The 17,441-nt window shown below is 48.0% G+C and overlaps 1 protein-coding gene across 1 annotated transcript in view; it reads left to right on the top strand.

Annotated features, from left to right (window-relative positions):
• The window catches only part of LOC126547927 (glutamine synthetase-like), a 33,259-nt gene extending 19,566 nt beyond the window's left edge, over nucleotides 1–13,693 (top strand). The window contains exons 2-6 of the mRNA XM_050195993.3: nucleotides 5,981–6,151; nucleotides 6,256–6,417; nucleotides 6,821–7,095; nucleotides 9,687–9,886; nucleotides 12,228–13,693. Of these exons, the coding sequence (XP_050051950.1) occupies nucleotides 5,981–6,151; nucleotides 6,256–6,417; nucleotides 6,821–7,095; nucleotides 9,687–9,886; nucleotides 12,228–12,516 (1,097 nt within the window). The 3' untranslated portion in view covers nucleotides 12,517–13,693. The remainder of the gene's footprint in view (nucleotides 1–5,980; nucleotides 6,152–6,255; nucleotides 6,418–6,820; nucleotides 7,096–9,686; nucleotides 9,887–12,227) is intronic.
• Nucleotides 13,694–17,441: the final 3,748 nt, after the last annotated feature.

Genomic DNA, 17,441 nt, shown 5'->3' on the forward strand with positions numbered 1-17,441 from the left:
GGCATGGACAACGAGCAAAAAAAGAATCGCCTAAACATTCGTTTGTGTGCTGTTAAACAATGAAACACGTAAGGGTGTGTCGACAAATCGCGCCCTGGCTTGCACCCCTCCGAAGGCCCGTTTTTTCGTAAAGCACACCCTTAATTATTAGGATAAAACACTTACCGACGTCAGATTATTATAGGTGTAATTATTCAAGTAGTAATAAAATGGGATATATGACAAAGGTTATCGCATTTACAAAGCAGTGCCTCGTAAGGCTCTGTAAGGCACTGTGCGTGTCGGGCTTCTTTCACGCTCGGAAAAACACTTTATGCAGCACGTGTTGAGCAACAGGAAGCTGTATCGAGAGTTTTTCATGTCGCTCTACAATTTTCTCATTGACACTTTTCATCTAATTATAATATTTGATAAGTTGATTAATCAATTAAGACTAATTATCTAATTAGGCGGAATGCGACAAAATAATCTGAATATCTCCAAGCGACGGCAAACATTACCTTGTCCAGCTACGTGGCATGTGCATATTTTTCAACTGGCTAAAGGTAGCTGGGACACTCTGCATGCTCGGCAATACAGCAAAGAGGTCCCCGCGTCACGATTTCGTTACCTCGCCCATAGCTCGCAGGTCGTTTTTCTTCTTTCTCTGGAGTCGTAGCTATATTCGGCCTTTACTGCGCCTCGTTGGGAAGGGTCTGGGTGAAAGTGGCGCGGCGCCTGACGTAACAGCGTCCTGTTTGTTACGTACGCTATCTGCGCCGTCTAGGTGGTTGCGTCTTTCAGGACGCGTGCTTGCTGCATTGCTTGTTGCTAGCCGCATGCAGCTGGAGCTCGCTCGCCCCCAGAAACACGCAGCCGACGGCTTCTCAGCTTCGCAGCAGCTATATATAATAGGCGAGGTGTGGCCACTCTTCCGCCGCTTGTGCGCCGTCTGTACGCGCACTGTTCTCTTTCTTTCTTTCTTTCTTTCTTTCTTTCTTTCTTTCTTTGTGGATATAAAAGGAAGAATTCGCAGGGTACCTTATGTTATCTCTAAGACGATTTGAAGGCGAAAGCCCAAGTGCCCATGCATTAAAGACTGACACTTGACGTACACATTCCTTTTAATTCGCTTAGGCTACTTCGCCTTATCCTCCATCTTTATCGACTATCTTGCTTGCTTACGGGTGTCTGAGCCATTGATGATAGTATTTCTTTGTACCTTTCGTGTCGTCGACGCGTTGTCGCTGAAGGACTTTGAAGGTCGACTGAACGATGAGACGTATAAGGCTTTCGCCTTAAAGAAATTATCGGTTAGGCTGTGCCAGGTTGCAGCCGCATGCAGTGGGGTACCTGAAACGTCTCGTGTGTGCTGCTGAGCACGTATGTGCACGAAGATACAGAAATGACGTAACCAAATACGCAAGTGGCATTTATTCACTCGTTACAAAGTTTACACGCTTAACTTGTATAGCTAGGGCTGGGGGCGCCATAGCCGAGTAACCGTCAAATTTCTGCAACTGCACTGCACACGTATAAGCATCGTGTATAAACTCCTGATAAGCACAGTTCGATGGATCGTATACCTATGTACTATGGCAGAGTGAGCTCTCTCAAACGCCACCGCTGCCACTCGGATCTGCAAATGCACTGCCGAGCTAGGAAGGATAGGAAGAGAGGGTGTAATATACTATGATCAAGGAAACTATTTACATAATGTACAAGAGTGGTGCTAGGAATTCTTTTTTTTTTATGTAAAGCCAGCGCCTCTCTCTCCGACCGAATGCGCTGGCGTTCGTATGCTGTCGTGGGAGATCGAGGGTCGATCTGTCGTTGCTGTGTGGTAAAGCAGCCGTTGTACGACTCCGTAGGTTCCTCTGGGTCCTTTGACGTGCACGCACAGCGACGGTAATGATGACCGACTTACTTTTTGTAGACTGCTTTCGAAGAAATCGCTCCCCACATCTTTTCGATGTGATTTCCTTTCTTTTTTTGCTGAAAGTCACGCGATCGCAGGCCACGTTTCTCGTGGCGGAGATTGCGGACAACGTTCAGTAACAAAGCCTGCACTGCGTGTCATGTCGTGTCATCACCATTGTTCCATAATCGGTGTACCGTGGTGTGAACGGATTCTTTGGCTCAGTATCCTGTTTCAAAGTTCTGAAAGTAAACGAATGAATAAACAAACGCTCGTACGCGATCTAGTTTGGTGTGCGTCAGAGGACCCAAGGTGGTCACAATTAACCGGGAGTGCTCCACTGCGCCGTCGCTCACACCCACAGTGTTGCTCCGGGCCGTTGAAACCCCGTGAATGACTCGACTGTTCTTGACGCGTCCTCATGGCCGTGTCACGAGAGTTTCAAAGCCTTTTCTGCCCTTACTAGTTCGCAGTAATTACGAGAGGGTTAATGTCTAGGTTATTCCTTCCTTTTTATTGTTTTTTCCCCATTGTCTACCTCTATAACAAGCGATTGCTTGTGTAGAGTTCTATGAGGGGACCAGTCATTTTTTTTTTCTTTTCGTATTACCGACCGTGCTGATGAAAGCAACTGGCCAAACTCCAAATCTTTCCGCCCTGCGAAATGGAGTAAGTGCAGGCGATCGCCTGTGCTATACGCGTGTCGGGCTGATATAGCAACGCGGTGTGGCTAAACTTCCCTCGCGCTGCGACTTAGCAGCGTTTGCACCCACGCCGGAGTCCTTCAGCGACTGCATGACTTCGCGACCACGTTACGAGCTGCGAGAACTTGAGCAATAATGTGCAGCCTTGTGTGTCGTTCGTGTCGCGTCATTCGTACATGTATATGCGGGGATTTATAGCTTTCCCCATCTTGCCGGAGCGAAAGATGCCGAACGTCTGACCTTATCGCCTGGGAATCCTGGTCCCGCTTGGGGGAGCTGCATCGTGCGCGCAGGAGTGTCCCGACTAATGGCTTTTAACGTCCTAAAATAGCACGAGTGCTGTGAGAGACTCCGTATATAGCCGCATCCGTGACCTCGTTCTCGGTAACCGAACGCCGTAGTCATCGAGCCACAGTGGCTGGTCGCGCGGGAGTCTATAGCCAAGCACAGTGTTTCCTTTTTCGTCCGTTGTCGTTTGCGCGGTTACATAATGCATTGCAAAGTGAAATAGCAAATTGCGTTTTGCTTGGTCTTTTGATTCGCCCGCCGTGTTTCGAACTGATGGCCACGCGTTTAGGATCCAACTGCAACCGCCTGCGTCTTTCTTCTTTAGCCTTTAAAGCGCAACGAAACAACAAACGGGTGCGAACTTGGCATTCTTGCTAGACGTACGCAAACTGATCGCCCGAGCACAGGCGTTGAGCGTCTGGTTTCCCAGGAGCCTTCACGCCGGCGCACCAGTGCTGCTTCGCGGCTATCGCCACGGACACTGTACAGGCTGCCACATGTAAATTGAGGCAAACTTTGGAGATATGCAAATGTCGCGTATATAGCTGGACTGAACCAAGGTAATGTTGTTTGCCGTCGCTTGGAGATACTCGGATAATTTTTTTTTTTTCATTCCACCGAGTTACATAATCAGTCTTACTTAACCAATAAACTTCTCAAATATCACAGTTCACAAACCTCCGCATATTGCGGTGCTTGTGGGTTTGACTCCCACCGGCGACAAGTTACTTTTTTCGCCCACTTTCATTTCCATTTTTTTCATTATTTTCTACATTCCAATTTTAAGCACAGTTAATTTCTCGATACATTCCTTGACATCATTGTCTGTTGGCTTTATGTGGTCATGATTAACAAAATTGAGCCCCTTGGTTCCCCTTCTTCTCTCGATAACTAGATGAAAAAGTGTCAATGCGAAAATTGTAGAGCAATGTGAACAACTCTCGATACAGCTTTCTGTTGCTCAATACTTGCTACATAAGCTTTTCCAAGCATGAGAGAAGCCCGCGAATACACGCAAAGTGCCTCGAGCGGCTAGTCGCGCGGCAACGTTGCGTGTATTGGTGGGCTTCTTTCATGCTCGAAAAAACATTTTTACGTAGCACACATTGAGCAACAGACAGCTGTATAGGTAGTTTTTCACGTTGCTCTACAATTTTCTCGTTGACACTTTTAATGTAACTATAATATTTGAGAAGCTGATTAATGAAAACTATATGTAATTAGGCGGAATGCAAAGAAAATCTGAGCATCTCCAAGCGACGCCAAGCATTACCTTGTTTTTGTTCAGCCGCGTGGCACTTGCATATTTTGAAAGTTTGGCTCAAGTTACGTGGGACACCCAGTATACACCTGCTTCACATATTCGCGCCGCTCGTCTGTTGTGGTCTGTCCGCCACGGCATGCCCGCTACGGACAAAAGGAGTCGCTTAGTGACACGGAGTTTATCCCACGGTGTCTCCTCTACGATGCCTGCAGTGCCCGCCCTATGTGCGGTTACCACGTAAGTACATCCTGCCGCTGTCGCCGAAACTCAGGTGAACGCTGTTGCGACTGGAGGCCCGAAGATGTGGAATGTGTTCTGCTCGTAGAGGAGTAAGGGAACGTGGGGCTGGGCCCGATATCCAGAACCTTTTACACACAAGTTTATATTGCATATTTACAAGAAAATACAAAATAGTACAGAAAAAGCCGATTACTTCAGCCGTCCGTCGCTCGTTTTATCCCCTGCGTGGTCATTGTTCAGTCGCCTCCCCCAATCCGGCGTCAGGAGACCGATGACCTCATGTCCCACCAATCCGGAGGTTTGTTATCCTTTTCATCGGAAGGTAGCTTTGTCGGAAACACGCACATCACTGGGCACAAGCAGGGGATGGGTGATAGCACACTGACCCCGTCTCCGGCGCGGACGGGCCAGTTAAGGCGGCTGACAGGTGAAGGACCATATCCTCGCACTGACCGCGTCTCCGGCGTGAACGTGCCAATTTGGGCGGCTAACAGGCGAAGGACGGTATCCTTACTAATCGCCCAAACCTCTCCTGACCGAGGTACTCCAGTGGTGGCCATACAACATCCCATTTGAGAACGACCTTGACGAGGCCGTCGGCCCGTTTTCCATAATCGCGTAATCCGTGACTGGACATTGTCGTGGGGTGATCGGCCGATCACAACAACGCACAGCGTGCGTTGATGTGATCGGCGCATTTTTATATCGGTTAATTGTGTCAGATGCATGCATATTCCCTGTTCGCGCCAATGCCGGCATTGTCGTGGTGGCGTTTCGTTCTGTGCATGTTGTCTTGTGATTTTTTGTTCTTAAGCATCTAGCGAGCACGCAGAATACTAGCCTCTTCATCGCATCGGACACTTGCTTTACTGCTGATAACACCACACGACCTTATTTTTCCCCCTTTTTCTTCTGGCCACCTTCTTCTAGGGCCTTTTTTCTTCGTCCCATTCTCCGCAGAGTAGCATGTAGGCGAAAATATATACGCTGGCTAAACACTCTGCATTTTCACTAAAGAGTGAAAATGCTCTAGTCTCGTTCTTCGCGCATCTTTTTCACTGTTCTTCCTTCGTTTTTTTCTTTCTCTTTTTTTTTATTTGCTTCACAGCTGGCACGCTCCCTGAGCGCTGTAACCACAGCAAGCTCTGAAGCACCCACGAGTTTTCTCCGCCTGGATCTGTTGCTTTTTGCTTATTTTATCGGCAATGCGGAAAAATCAGCTTCCAGTTGACGCGATCGCTGACGTAATTGCGTGCGTACTTGTAGCCTTTGCGGCTGGAGTCGAAAGTTATCCTTCGAGTTTGTACTTATATGAAGCAGCAATAATTTTATTTATCGTCCAGATACTGCCGCACATACTTTGATTTGCCACCAGGTTATTATCCAAATCCTGTGCCCACTTTTAAGCTGAATAATCGCAAGCTGCGAAGCTGGCTGACGATGTCAACATGATAAAATGAAGCGTGGCAGGACTTGATGTAAACCAAGCAGCTATGGCATCTTGTTTTTCTTTTTCCTTGAGCTCTTACAAGTAAGCAGTCGGGCCAAGCGCTAATTGAGACCTTTTCAAATTTTATTTCGTTTTAGGCGAAGAAAGTCGCCTTGAAAAAACTGTCGGGAAGCCGACGATGTTCCACTACTTGGACCTGCCTATGCCCTCGGACAAGTCCCTGTGCACTTACATCTGGATTGATGGTACCGGAGAGCACCTACGTTCGAAGACACGAACTGTCAACTTTGTGCCAAAGAGTCCTGAAGGTAACTTAAGTTTTCTTCAAAACACTCGGCGCTAAATGGCATTCTTGCCTTCATTCTGCAGATTGCGCTCGAGAAACCTCCTGTGATTTTTTTTTTTAACTCAGAGTTGCCTATGTGGAACTACGATGGCTCTAGCACCTACCAGGCCAAGGGATCCAACTCTGATGTGTTCCTCAAGCCTGCCGCGGTGTACCCGGACCCTTTCTTGAGGGGCAGCAACAAGCTGGTCATGTGCGAGACTTACAGGCCCAACAACCAGCCGACAGGTGCGTAAGGAACCCGAATCTGCCCTTCCTTCATTCATATCACTAGGTACTCTGCGCAAAATCTCGTCGGTCGCTTTTGACACTGGCTGTGAGCTGGCTTTTGTAAACTATACTCGTTTTTTCGTCGCCTTGGTGCACCGCTTTCTTCGTTGGGATTTTCTTTTAACGCACGCTACGCAAACTGCTTCTCCACGAACAGAGCACGATGTTGTCGTAGTTGTGGTAACAGTTCTCGCTGGTTGGCGTAGCGACTGGTTAGTAGTAGCACAGTAGCTGGGTTATGGCGAGGTGTCAGTATCATGATCGTTGACTACTGATAAAGGAAGTTTCTGCTTTTTTTACTCATTGAGACTTGAAATTTGTTGGCATTATGAGGGTAATTGTTGTATTGCTTTGCCATTAGAAACGAATCACCGACACAAGTGTGCGGCTGCTATGGAGAAGGTCAAGGACCAGGAACCTTGGTTTGGCATCGAACAGGAGTACACGTTCTTGGACACGACAGGCAAGCCCTTTGGTTGGCCCAAGGGTGGATTTCCGGGACCCCAGGGGCCCTACTACTGTGGCGTTGGCACTGGGCGTGTCATGGGCCGCGATGTGGTCGAGGCTCACTATAGGGCCTGCCTCTACTCTAACATCAACATCTCTGGAACCAACGCCGAGGTTATGCCCTCCCAGGTACTGCGGCTGTCGTGGCTTGCGTGCACTTCAGTTTGTGTTTGTGTGTGTGTTTGTGTTCGCGCGCGTGCCCGCGGAGAGGTTACAGAACATGGAAGTCCCCGAGTCGACTCTCCAGAAACAGCAATTCGGGTTATTGCGTGCTTTTTTATTAGGGAAACTGATAAGTTACCGTTTTTCCCCACCGGCACGTAAAATTAACGTATGGTCCCAAAAGGGCCGCAAATAAGTGCTGTAATAAAATTTTCATTTCCTATAATTTATTACAATCTTTAGTTACAGCATTTTTGTATCTGTTGCAGAGGCATGATCATTTGCACGTATAGCTTAACTCTTTCCGTACCGCGCCCATTGGGCATGGCTAGCCCGCTAACGATGGTTTGAAACGCCGCTTTCGAGACTTTCCGCGGCGCTCACGGACACACTGCACTATCGGACGTGAAGGAGGAGAATTATATTGTTGTTTTCTAAGCAGTTCGATTTTTTTCCCGCCAAGTGGTAATTTTTGACGCGCTCCGAAGTTTCTCGATCGTCAAAACAGAAAGAAAAAATGGCTGCCTCTGGGAGCGCCGCGTGCGTGCTTCGAAAGATCGCAGATCTCGTGATTCCGCTGCGTCTGCGGCTGATTTTATCGATGGATCGAGCAGCAGCGAGTCTGAGGATGCTGCCTTTTCGTCGGACCTTGACTCTGAGAGCGACGACGACGCAAACCAGCCCGGAACATCGGCAGCCGCAGCCCGGCACGCCCAACTGTAGTGCTTGCAGTTAAATTTTAACGCAGTATAGCGTCAAGGGCCCCGTGCCGCAGGAAATCCGGCGTCCCGCGTCGGCGTCCGGCGGCGGTAGCTGTTTCGGCAAAAAATATCTTCGAACCTAGGCCCTTCATGTGGCGCAAGAAAGTTACTGAACTGATTCAATTTCTCAAGCTAAGATACGTAGAAAAATCGTAAAGTACGACTTACACACAACCTACAGACATGATAGCGTCGGATTGTAATTTGAATGTACGAGAAAACATTCTGTTGCGCGAAAACTCAAACCCCTTTTCCAGCGTTCCTACCATACATAGACCGGCCACGGCGACCGCCAATCTGTCATTTTTTGTCTCATCATTTTTGTTTCATATTTTTCTTAATGTATACAAGTGTCTTTACAAACCTTGTTCAATCTTATCCCGCAATCTTGATTCTGGCAATTTATATATTTTTATGACATGCTTCTCGTTAATGAAACTTTTATGCGTGAAAAGTGCATTCATTATGCTTTTTGTTTATGTATTACATAACATATTGAGTGCAGTAGTTCATTCAGAAAAAAAATCAGGCGTAACCTACAAAAACACCTATTTTCCTCATGGTAGGAAAAAGTTAATTAGGATAATATATGCATTTTGGGAGTTTCCATCCCTTAGGACAGCGTTTTCTAGGGCGGGGTTGCGTGACAGTCGTGGTGATCGAATGTGATGTGAATGCGTGTGCTGACCCTATCGCTGCGATTAGGTACACGAGTTTGCGGCCGAGGGGGTTAAGATATTTGCGATCTTCCTTCAATGCTTAGGCGAGGGGGGCCTCCTCGAAACGGCCCCCCTCTGACTGTAATACTGTACCTGTAATATCTGTACCTCGTGACGCACAGAACATGAGGTACATGAGCTCCAGTGATTAGTGTGTGTGGCGTGGCTACACGTGTGGGGCATTGTTTTAATGGCCGTGCGCAAGCACTTGGGGGACACCCGATGCGGGAGGCATGGTTTCGGGATAACCACCAGCGTTGTCGGCGATGTTCCGCACACATTTCAGTTGAAAATGAGGCAATGTGCCAAAGTACTCGAGAAATTTGTGCCATAAAGGTGGCATACTGTCGGTACGACAGTTTGCGATCGTCATGATATAACACGCCGCATAAAATTGTGATAAATTGCCGTCCCTGCGACTATGACTGACTATCCTTAGGTCATCATTGTAAGATGTTTTTTTCTTCATAAAAGAAATTTGCCAGGACTAGCAATATGTCTTAAACCCACGAAGTTGTCGTTACAACGGAGTTTCCTGAAGACTCCCTAGGAGTCTCTGGGTATAGCTGAGTTTCGCTACACCATGTTCGCTTAACCTATAGTTGCTGGTGCTGCACACGTAAAGTCGCATGCTCATGAATTAACAAGAAATATGTACGTGTGCTGTCTGTCATGGTCGGAACTAGCGGAGTATATGCACAAGGAATGCTCGCGTCTGGCGAGACTAGAATAGTCAAATTCCTCGCTTTGCTGCTTTTTCCACCCACCGCCTCATTTCGGCATCGTTGCACATGCATGTGGACCTCGTGTCAGCGCTCTGTTAGTTATTTCCTTTTTCGGACTGGACTCCATATTCTTTCGAACATACTTAAATGCAGTAGGGTGCAAGTTTCCATTTTCGGGCAGCAGTTGTCAAGCTGCGCAAAGTCAGCGTTCCATTTGCGACTCTTGCATTGAAGTCCGAAATGTGGAATGGCGAATGGCGGTGTAGTGCTGCTTTATATGCATGCTGAAGAGCTTAGCACTTGATGGGGGTTGCTTTGACTTTCTTTCTGAAGTGTTTACTTCTTGTACGCAGTGGGAGTACCAGGTCGGTCCCTCTGGTGGAGTGAGCGCTGCTGACGAGCTCTGGATGTCCCGCTATATTCTTCATCGCGTTGCCGAGGACTTCGGCATTGTGGTTACCTTTGACCCTAAGCCCATGACCGGAGACTGGAATGGAGCTGGAGCACACACCAACTTCAGTACCAAGGCGATGCGGGCTGAGGGTGGAATCAAGTGAGTGCCGGCCCTTTATCTATCGATTATGCTACCTATTGGCTCGAGTACGGTTTCTTATCATTCTATAGCACTTTACACTGCAGTTTGCTATCCGTCAAAATTTCGCCTGCTCTATACAGCGGCGCTCAGTTTGTTGTTGTTGTTGTTGCTTTTCCTTTGGTTACAGGTCCACACGTATTCCTCTTTTCCTCAGACAAGTGTTAAAAGGCAGAATCGGCAACGTAAATAAAACAGTGGAACTGGAATCCTATACTTTTCATCAAAGGGTGACGGCTATTGCCGGCATTCATTTGTGCCCTGGGTGCGGCGGGAGTACGCGGGAACTATATTCTCGGCTGATCACTCTAGGGAATACATTCACTTTCGTGCGACGTGGTGTCCAGCACAACGCCTTACTGGAGCGACGGGAATTCTGCATGCTGATAGTGATACTGCCAAAATTGGTCGATCCTGAATGTCCCCAGGGCCCGTATCATGCATCAATTCTATTCCAATGCTCTCGCTTGTTGCTCTTCGTCAGTAGTCAGAGCGGCGCCCTGCCCACGTTATCACAGGGTTAGGCCGGCCGTGAGCGGTGGGTGATAAAGGAATAGAATCGAGCGAAAAGAATCCTTATATTTTTTACCGGCCCAGGTTTTTCTCCGCTGTATCTATTCGACGCGATTGACTGCATATCAAATATGATAGTTTAAAGCAAAAAAAAAAAAATCCGTGTATTTCGATCGTCAACAACAACCTATTTTAAGTCCACTGCAGGACGAAGGCCTCTCCCTTCGATCTCCAATTACCCCTGTGCTGCGCCAACCGATTCCAACTTGCGCCTGAGAATTTCTTAATTTGATCCGGCCACCTAGTCTTTTGCCATCCTCGACTGCGTTTCCCTTCTCTTGGCACCTATTCTGTCACCCTAATGGTCCACCGGTTATCTAACCTACGCATTGCATGACCTGCCCAGCTCCATTTCTTTCTCTTAATGTCAATTAGAATATCGGCTATACCCATTTGCTCTCTGATTTTGACTCTAGTGCAGTCTAAGGAACCGTCGGTAATTAATTTTTATCTGTACGTATGTCTGCATTCTTATATTTTCGGCTTGCTGCTAATAACCAGTTAAGAAAATCTTTAAAAGGGAGTTGGGGTCAGTAAGAGTTGTAATAGACGGCGCATGGTGCGAATGTGTAGCTGGCAAACTATTAGTGCCAGCGCATCACGTGGATGGAAATCAAGTGGACACGCTTCTGGAATTCCAAGGATTCACGTAGCATTTTACGTAATTTTCTTCCTCTTATAAACTTGATTATCTGTCGAAGTGCACATGGTAAGTCATTGGAAGGTCATCAGACAGTATAGTCAAGTGCTCTGACCTTCACTCGGAGAAGATAGAAACAACAGAAGATGCTTTAGAGGCTGCTCTGCTTTTTTGATGCAGCGAATTATACTTAGTGTTTGCACTGGTTCATGAAGCCTCTTGTCTGAGGTCTCCCTTGTGTCATGTGCTTCCGAGCTGTGCGCTCAGCTGGCGTTTTTCTCGCGATAGCAAGTTATTTTTCGTGTTTGCACTGGTATTTATCTTGTCTGAGACCTCTAGCTTGTCATATGTCTAATTACGCATAAAAATAAGAGCGTAGGGGGAAAGACTCAAATGTGTGCATCGACATCTCGGAGGCAACAGCCCTCACTTGCCGCATGCATTCTAGATGCTGACACAGTACTGCGCCGCAGCAAACAACTGCTGGCACGAGTTTGTCAACAAGAACATGAGGTGGTGATTGATTAGCGAAAGAACGTACACCCTTGATCAAACGTATGCAGGCCAGTGGTTCCGCGAAAAAGAAAGAAAAATCTAAATTCCTCGATGCCTTGGCATGTAACCTGAAACTAAGTATTCCAGTTCATATTAGGAATTTCAAGCATCGCAGTGCATTCATCAGTTTCAGCTTGTCAGTCTGGAATTGCTTAGAATATTTTGCAGCACCCCTGGTCCACATGCTTTGGATCACGGGGTTACGTCAGCGGCACTGTGTGCTGGAGACCTGCACTTACTATCGCAAGTCCTGTCAGTCGCAGTTTTAAGTGAGTGAATGGCTTCTAGTTCTTGGAATGGCAGAACCCTTTCACTTTTTTTCAGCCCCGCTGGCGACACCAGCTTTATAACGGAGCTCGGTGCAACCATGGTTGCATGGCTAGAGTTCTAGCCACCCTAACCTTGGCTCTCGTTTCGCAACCCATGCTGGTTGCGATGGCACGTCACATGTCTTCATCTGCACGCTTCGCAGTATCTACAGCCGATGTCTTTGCCATTTAGTTATATGCGTCTGCCTTTTTCCTTTCACCCCAGGGCCATCGAGGCTGCGATCGCTCGCCTGGCGAAGCACCACAAGCGCCACATTGAGGCGTATGACCCAAAGCAGGGCCGTGACAACGAGCGTCGCCTAACTGGCCACCATGAGACGTCGAGCATCCATGACTTCTCGTCTGGAGTGGCTAACCGAGGCTGCAGTGTGCGGATCCCACGGGCCGTTGCAGAGCAGAACAAGGGATACTTTGAGGACCGCAGGCCGTCATCTAACATGGATCCCTACATGGTCACCGAGGTCCTTGTCCGTACCTGCCTCCTTGAAGAGTAGACCCCGATAGCCGAGAGTTTTTAGTCGCATGCCAACTCGGGGCTGCCTGCGTGGGCGTTCAAAATTGTCTAGTATGCAGAGCTAGCTAAACTTCTGTCTGGAGTTGAAAGAACTGTTGTATAGGTTGCATGTCTTGATTATGCCAGAATGAGCTCTGTGGGAATCCGCATGGCAGCATAATGGATTTTATTTCTCTCACTTCCTACGAAAAAAAAAGAGGAACTATACTGCCACTTGCATTGTCCTAAGAGCATTCTCAATGTGAAGTTTTTGGTAAAAGAACTAAAATTATTTCAAGGTATGAATGATATTTAGTCTTTTTAAAAAAAAAAACAACTTTATCAAACCTTTTCGGTGTCTGCTATTACAATGTCCACCAATGTGTTGGCTGTGAACCGAGCACTAAATGTGTATAGCATGAACTCCGTTGAAGGTTGCCTAAGGTTTGGTGTACTGGTTCTGTTCTGTATGCTTTGTGCCAGACAGTGCTGGCTGCCACTCGGACTCACTGGTGCTCTTTCCGCTTGTTGAACTGGAAAATATGTGTGGAGTTCCATGTAGTTGGTATTTTACTTTGTTTTTCACTGTTGGCCTTTATCTGTCCTATAATATGTAAACTGGTTAAAATTTCGAGTAGGGCAGGCACCTGAAAAGAGGTACTCGGCTGTTTTCAGTAGATGAATTGCAAGAGGTCACTCATTGCTGTTGAACTGACATTCATCAAGCGCCACTCGACATTGTGCACAGCGTAGTCAATTCTCTCATTTTCCAGAGTGTGCCGGTTTCCTCAAGTTTAAAATGCCATGCAGTGTGACGGTATTTTTCTTGCCTACTGCAATGTTCAAATTGTTTTCTTCACGTTGCAAAGATAATGTTTGCAGCGTTGCAATGCATGTATCTCGAGGTGGCACGCACAGAAATTTCGAAAAGCATGCATCATGGCAAACTCTTCTATACATATATATATATATATATCTATTATATATGGGCATCCTCATGGCCACAACATTCCACTCGTTTTGTACAGTTGCACATGCAGCTTGCATTTGTGAAACCTTTTTTGTAAATACGAATTAAGTGCCCCTTGCTTCTGTGGGCATCTTTAAATATCTGGCGTGCTTTTATTTGATTGACATTTCTGAAACTCTATATATTGTTTATTAAAAAGGAAAACGAACTCTCGTTTTGTTTAGTTTCTTTCTGTGACGTTATTTTACTTCATTCACAATCCTACGTAGTCGGAAACATACTGTCCTACCTAGCGGTACCAAACGTTATGACCACGTTCAGAAAAATTTCGACTAGGTTTGGTTTACACACACCTAGTGGGAAATACTGACTTTCACGTGTGTGCCATGACAACGGTTCACATAAAAAGCGGCAGCTCTAGCAACAACTGGCAATAACTAATGTAATTCGATAGCTGCTGGTAATAAAAAAGCGAATGGCTCAGCATAGTACGCGAGATGCCATTGGGAGAAAACATGGGACTTGTGTTGATCGCTCCCACGCGCCTACTAGCAACAACTAAAAACTCTGTCCGTTAGGCGCAATGTCAAGCGTTCAAGACGCTCATTAGACATGCAAGAAAGGGCGCGCACTGCTAAAGCGAAGCATTCTTTGCGTCATACCGGCCACTTTGTGGTAGGAAAGTTCCTGTCTCGCATTGTCTCGGGCCTCTTCGATGAAAGCTAATTGTCTGATAGTGGGATCGAACCTCGGTCTGCCTTATTGGGATGAAGTGTATAGCGAAACACCAGGACATGGGCACGATAATGAATGACAGACATGTAGCGCTTGTGTCCATATCCTGGTGCTGCGCTGCACTTCATGCCAGTTTATTATGACTGACCAACAGGCCCCCGTCGCCACGCTCGTCGTTCTTCCAGCGCAATAGCCCGATGCTCTATTACCATTAGGCATACTTCTCTCGTGGAATTGACAACTATCTATTTGAGGCAATTGGCGCGTGCATCACGTCGCATAACAGGAGCGAGAGCACGTGCGCACGCATCAGTTTCCATTAGGCCAGAGGTGCAGGAATGAAACGCTCGAAGAAAAGTTAAGCTTACCACATGTCTTTCACGCGCATCATGTGGGCCAGCTTCTCCCATTCTTCCCCTCCTGGCAGCTAGCGCTTTGAGACGCCGGGTTGGACTGCATAGCCTCTGTGATCAGCCCACATTCCCCTGTCCTTTCCTCATAGCAGCTGCCGCCCACGTAGTCAATAGCGCCTTTGGGATCGGCCCAGGTCGTAACGGAACTAACGTTTCTTCACTGGACTAAAAAAGAAAAGAAATTAAATTATATCGTCGCCATCGTTGTTTTGATACTGTCCTCGCACACACAAGCACATTAGTCCAACTGGTAACGCTGCGCCGAACCCCAAGCGATGCTGGATAGCCAGCTACCTGCAAAATACTTCGCGTTAACATCGATTCACACAGTGCGTATATTCCTTTCTCCTGAGATTTTTAATCGCAATTTGCTAAGCGCTGCCTGTGGCTTGAACTTATGAAGATAAGAAGCTTCAGATCGCGTTTGATAAGTGGCATTTGGGCAGTGTAATTTCCGGCAACCTACTTGCAAACCTGGCAGCCTGCAGCTAGCAATGTCCTCCCCTTGCCTTCTCCTCCTCAAGAATGCATGGTAATCCTCGTGAAATTCCATGACCGAGCCCAGCGTTCATACAAAAAAGAAGAAAAAAAAGTCGTCCCCTTGCTTTATTTACGCAGTTCTAGGTCTCGCGTTCACCAGTGTTATAGCTCCGATAGCGACAGATAGTTAGTTGCCGCATCTGTTTGCTGCCGAACCTGGCGCGGCTGGGCCAAACGCATGTGCGTGTATCTCGTCCGGCCACCTCGTTTAGTCTGCACCATTGGCGTTGAGAAAAACGTGAAACTCGAATGAGTGACCTGTGTAAGCGGGCGTGGCACGGCTTTGAACCTCGCTTTCTTTCCGGCACATTTTTTAGAGCGCGGTTCTTAAGCGCCCGTTACTGCGTTGAGCGTCGACGTGCCTCGGCGTCGTCGGCGTAACCGAGCGAGCAGAGCGAAGAATGAAAGAGCGAACGCGGAACGCAGCGGGGGATGAAAAGCGAAGAGAGCGCGAGGAGGAAAGCGGAGGAAGAGGCGACAGTGAAAGCATAAGGCGGTAAGTGGAGGAGGGTGTGGATTAAACATGAGAAGAAAAGCGTATGGCCGCCCTGCGGCGACAATGGCTTACGAGGTGGCGCCAGAGCAGCGCGCGTCGTCTGTTCACCGATGGCATGCGGCAAGCGCGTCCAGCGATACTATATATGAAAACAAAGTGCTGCATTAGCCGAGGTCTGTTTACGGCCGCTGCTGTGAATCGCGCTCACGCGTCACCCACGCGCTGCCTCTCGCGATCTCCCGATTAGCGTGGCAGTTCGCCGCACTTCGCTCCGTTTGCAACGTGTCGCACGAGATAGATTGTCCGCGCCAGCCAATATATCGCGAAATGAAAACGCGTACGGTGCTGCGCTGAAGTTTCACTTTAGGGAGTATCGTAATCGTAGGTGAATTTTTCGTCATCTGGACAGTCGCATAAGTAACCTTGATTTTGTGTTGTACTTGGTCGCTCAATCAGCTGGAGCATGAGCATCGGGTTTTCCTAACACTTTTTAGTTCGCAATGCCACAGAGCTGTTTATCCTGCAGAGGTAATGGAAGGCAGCATATCGGCGGCACACCTTTCCCATCACTGTCTTCGTCTCCTTCCGGTAGAACCTCGATATATCGTACTAGAAGACACGAGTGGGGAAAACGCCCGTTGTAATGTGGGATTTCGATACACCCTGATCACGAGATCCGCAAAAATAAAGCCAGGCTCAGCTTGCCTAAAACTTTTATTTGGAAGAATAAGCGATCAGAATGGAAGCGAGCAAAGAAACGATCAAGCCGGGAACCAGAATATAAACGGTAGGTAACGAAATGTGCAGCGACGTTCCGCACGACGCCGCAGGAATGGGAGGACGCCGCTGGGCCAACCTTTGCTAGGTTGCTACAGACAGCTGCATTCAGGACTTCCATGAACCTATATGCAGGAGCGCATGTGTGCTGTTATCTTTAAGCGAACTTTCAGGGCAGTTAGTGCCGTATGTTTGTTTATCGCGAAGACCTGTCCTTTCTATGCAGCATACTATAGCTGATTCTGTTTCTTTTTTTCTTTCACATTCGCATAGTACAACGTAACGAGTTAATAAATTTGTTCTCTGTGTGGCGATATTCGATGTATTCGACGTCTCTCGTGTGCCCGAGTGCAGATAACAAACCCGTCGCGGGCGGGGTGCGCCCACTGCCCTGTCGCGCTGCGAAAAGTGAGCACGAAGGGGGGTTCACGGTATTTGGCGAATACTTCCGGGTTCCGCACTTCGCAGAAGTTACACCACCTTGCAAAACCTTTGCAGGGTGATTTGCACACTATCTCCGTCGCAAGCGGGATCCGCGTGACCGACACAGGAAAAGTGCAATCTGTGTAAAATCCTTTCCGACGCCGGATGAGTCCGTCGATTGTTTGCGGTCCTCGGCATACTTTTCTCGGCCAGGCGGTTCGAAATTATCGTTGCCGATATCGTTGCCGGCGAGCGAGCACGGTATGAGCACGTGAGGACGGTGCATCGCGACCGAGGTCACGCGTGCTGGACGGTGCGCCAAGCGCTTCACGCTCTCTGCGAGCCGTTTCCAGCGGAGGGCATTTTCGCGGGTTGTCTCGCGTTCATTGGCCGAGCCGAGCGGACTTTGCTCTTCTCTTACGCGGTCGCCAGCCTCGGCGCAGTGCGTTCTGTTGTTGATCGGCGCAGCAAACAACGTGCAGTGCTCGGGTTGCCACGCAATACCGCTTAGGGGCAGGCGAGGTCGTGGTATTAGCGAGCGGCGTCGTCCCTTGCGATGGAGAATTTTCCTT

This window comes from Dermacentor andersoni, chromosome 1 (assembly GCF_023375885.2).
Source record: "Dermacentor andersoni chromosome 1, qqDerAnde1_hic_scaffold, whole genome shotgun sequence".
Classification (NCBI taxonomy): Eukaryota; Metazoa; Arthropoda; class Arachnida; order Ixodida; family Ixodidae; genus Dermacentor; species Dermacentor andersoni.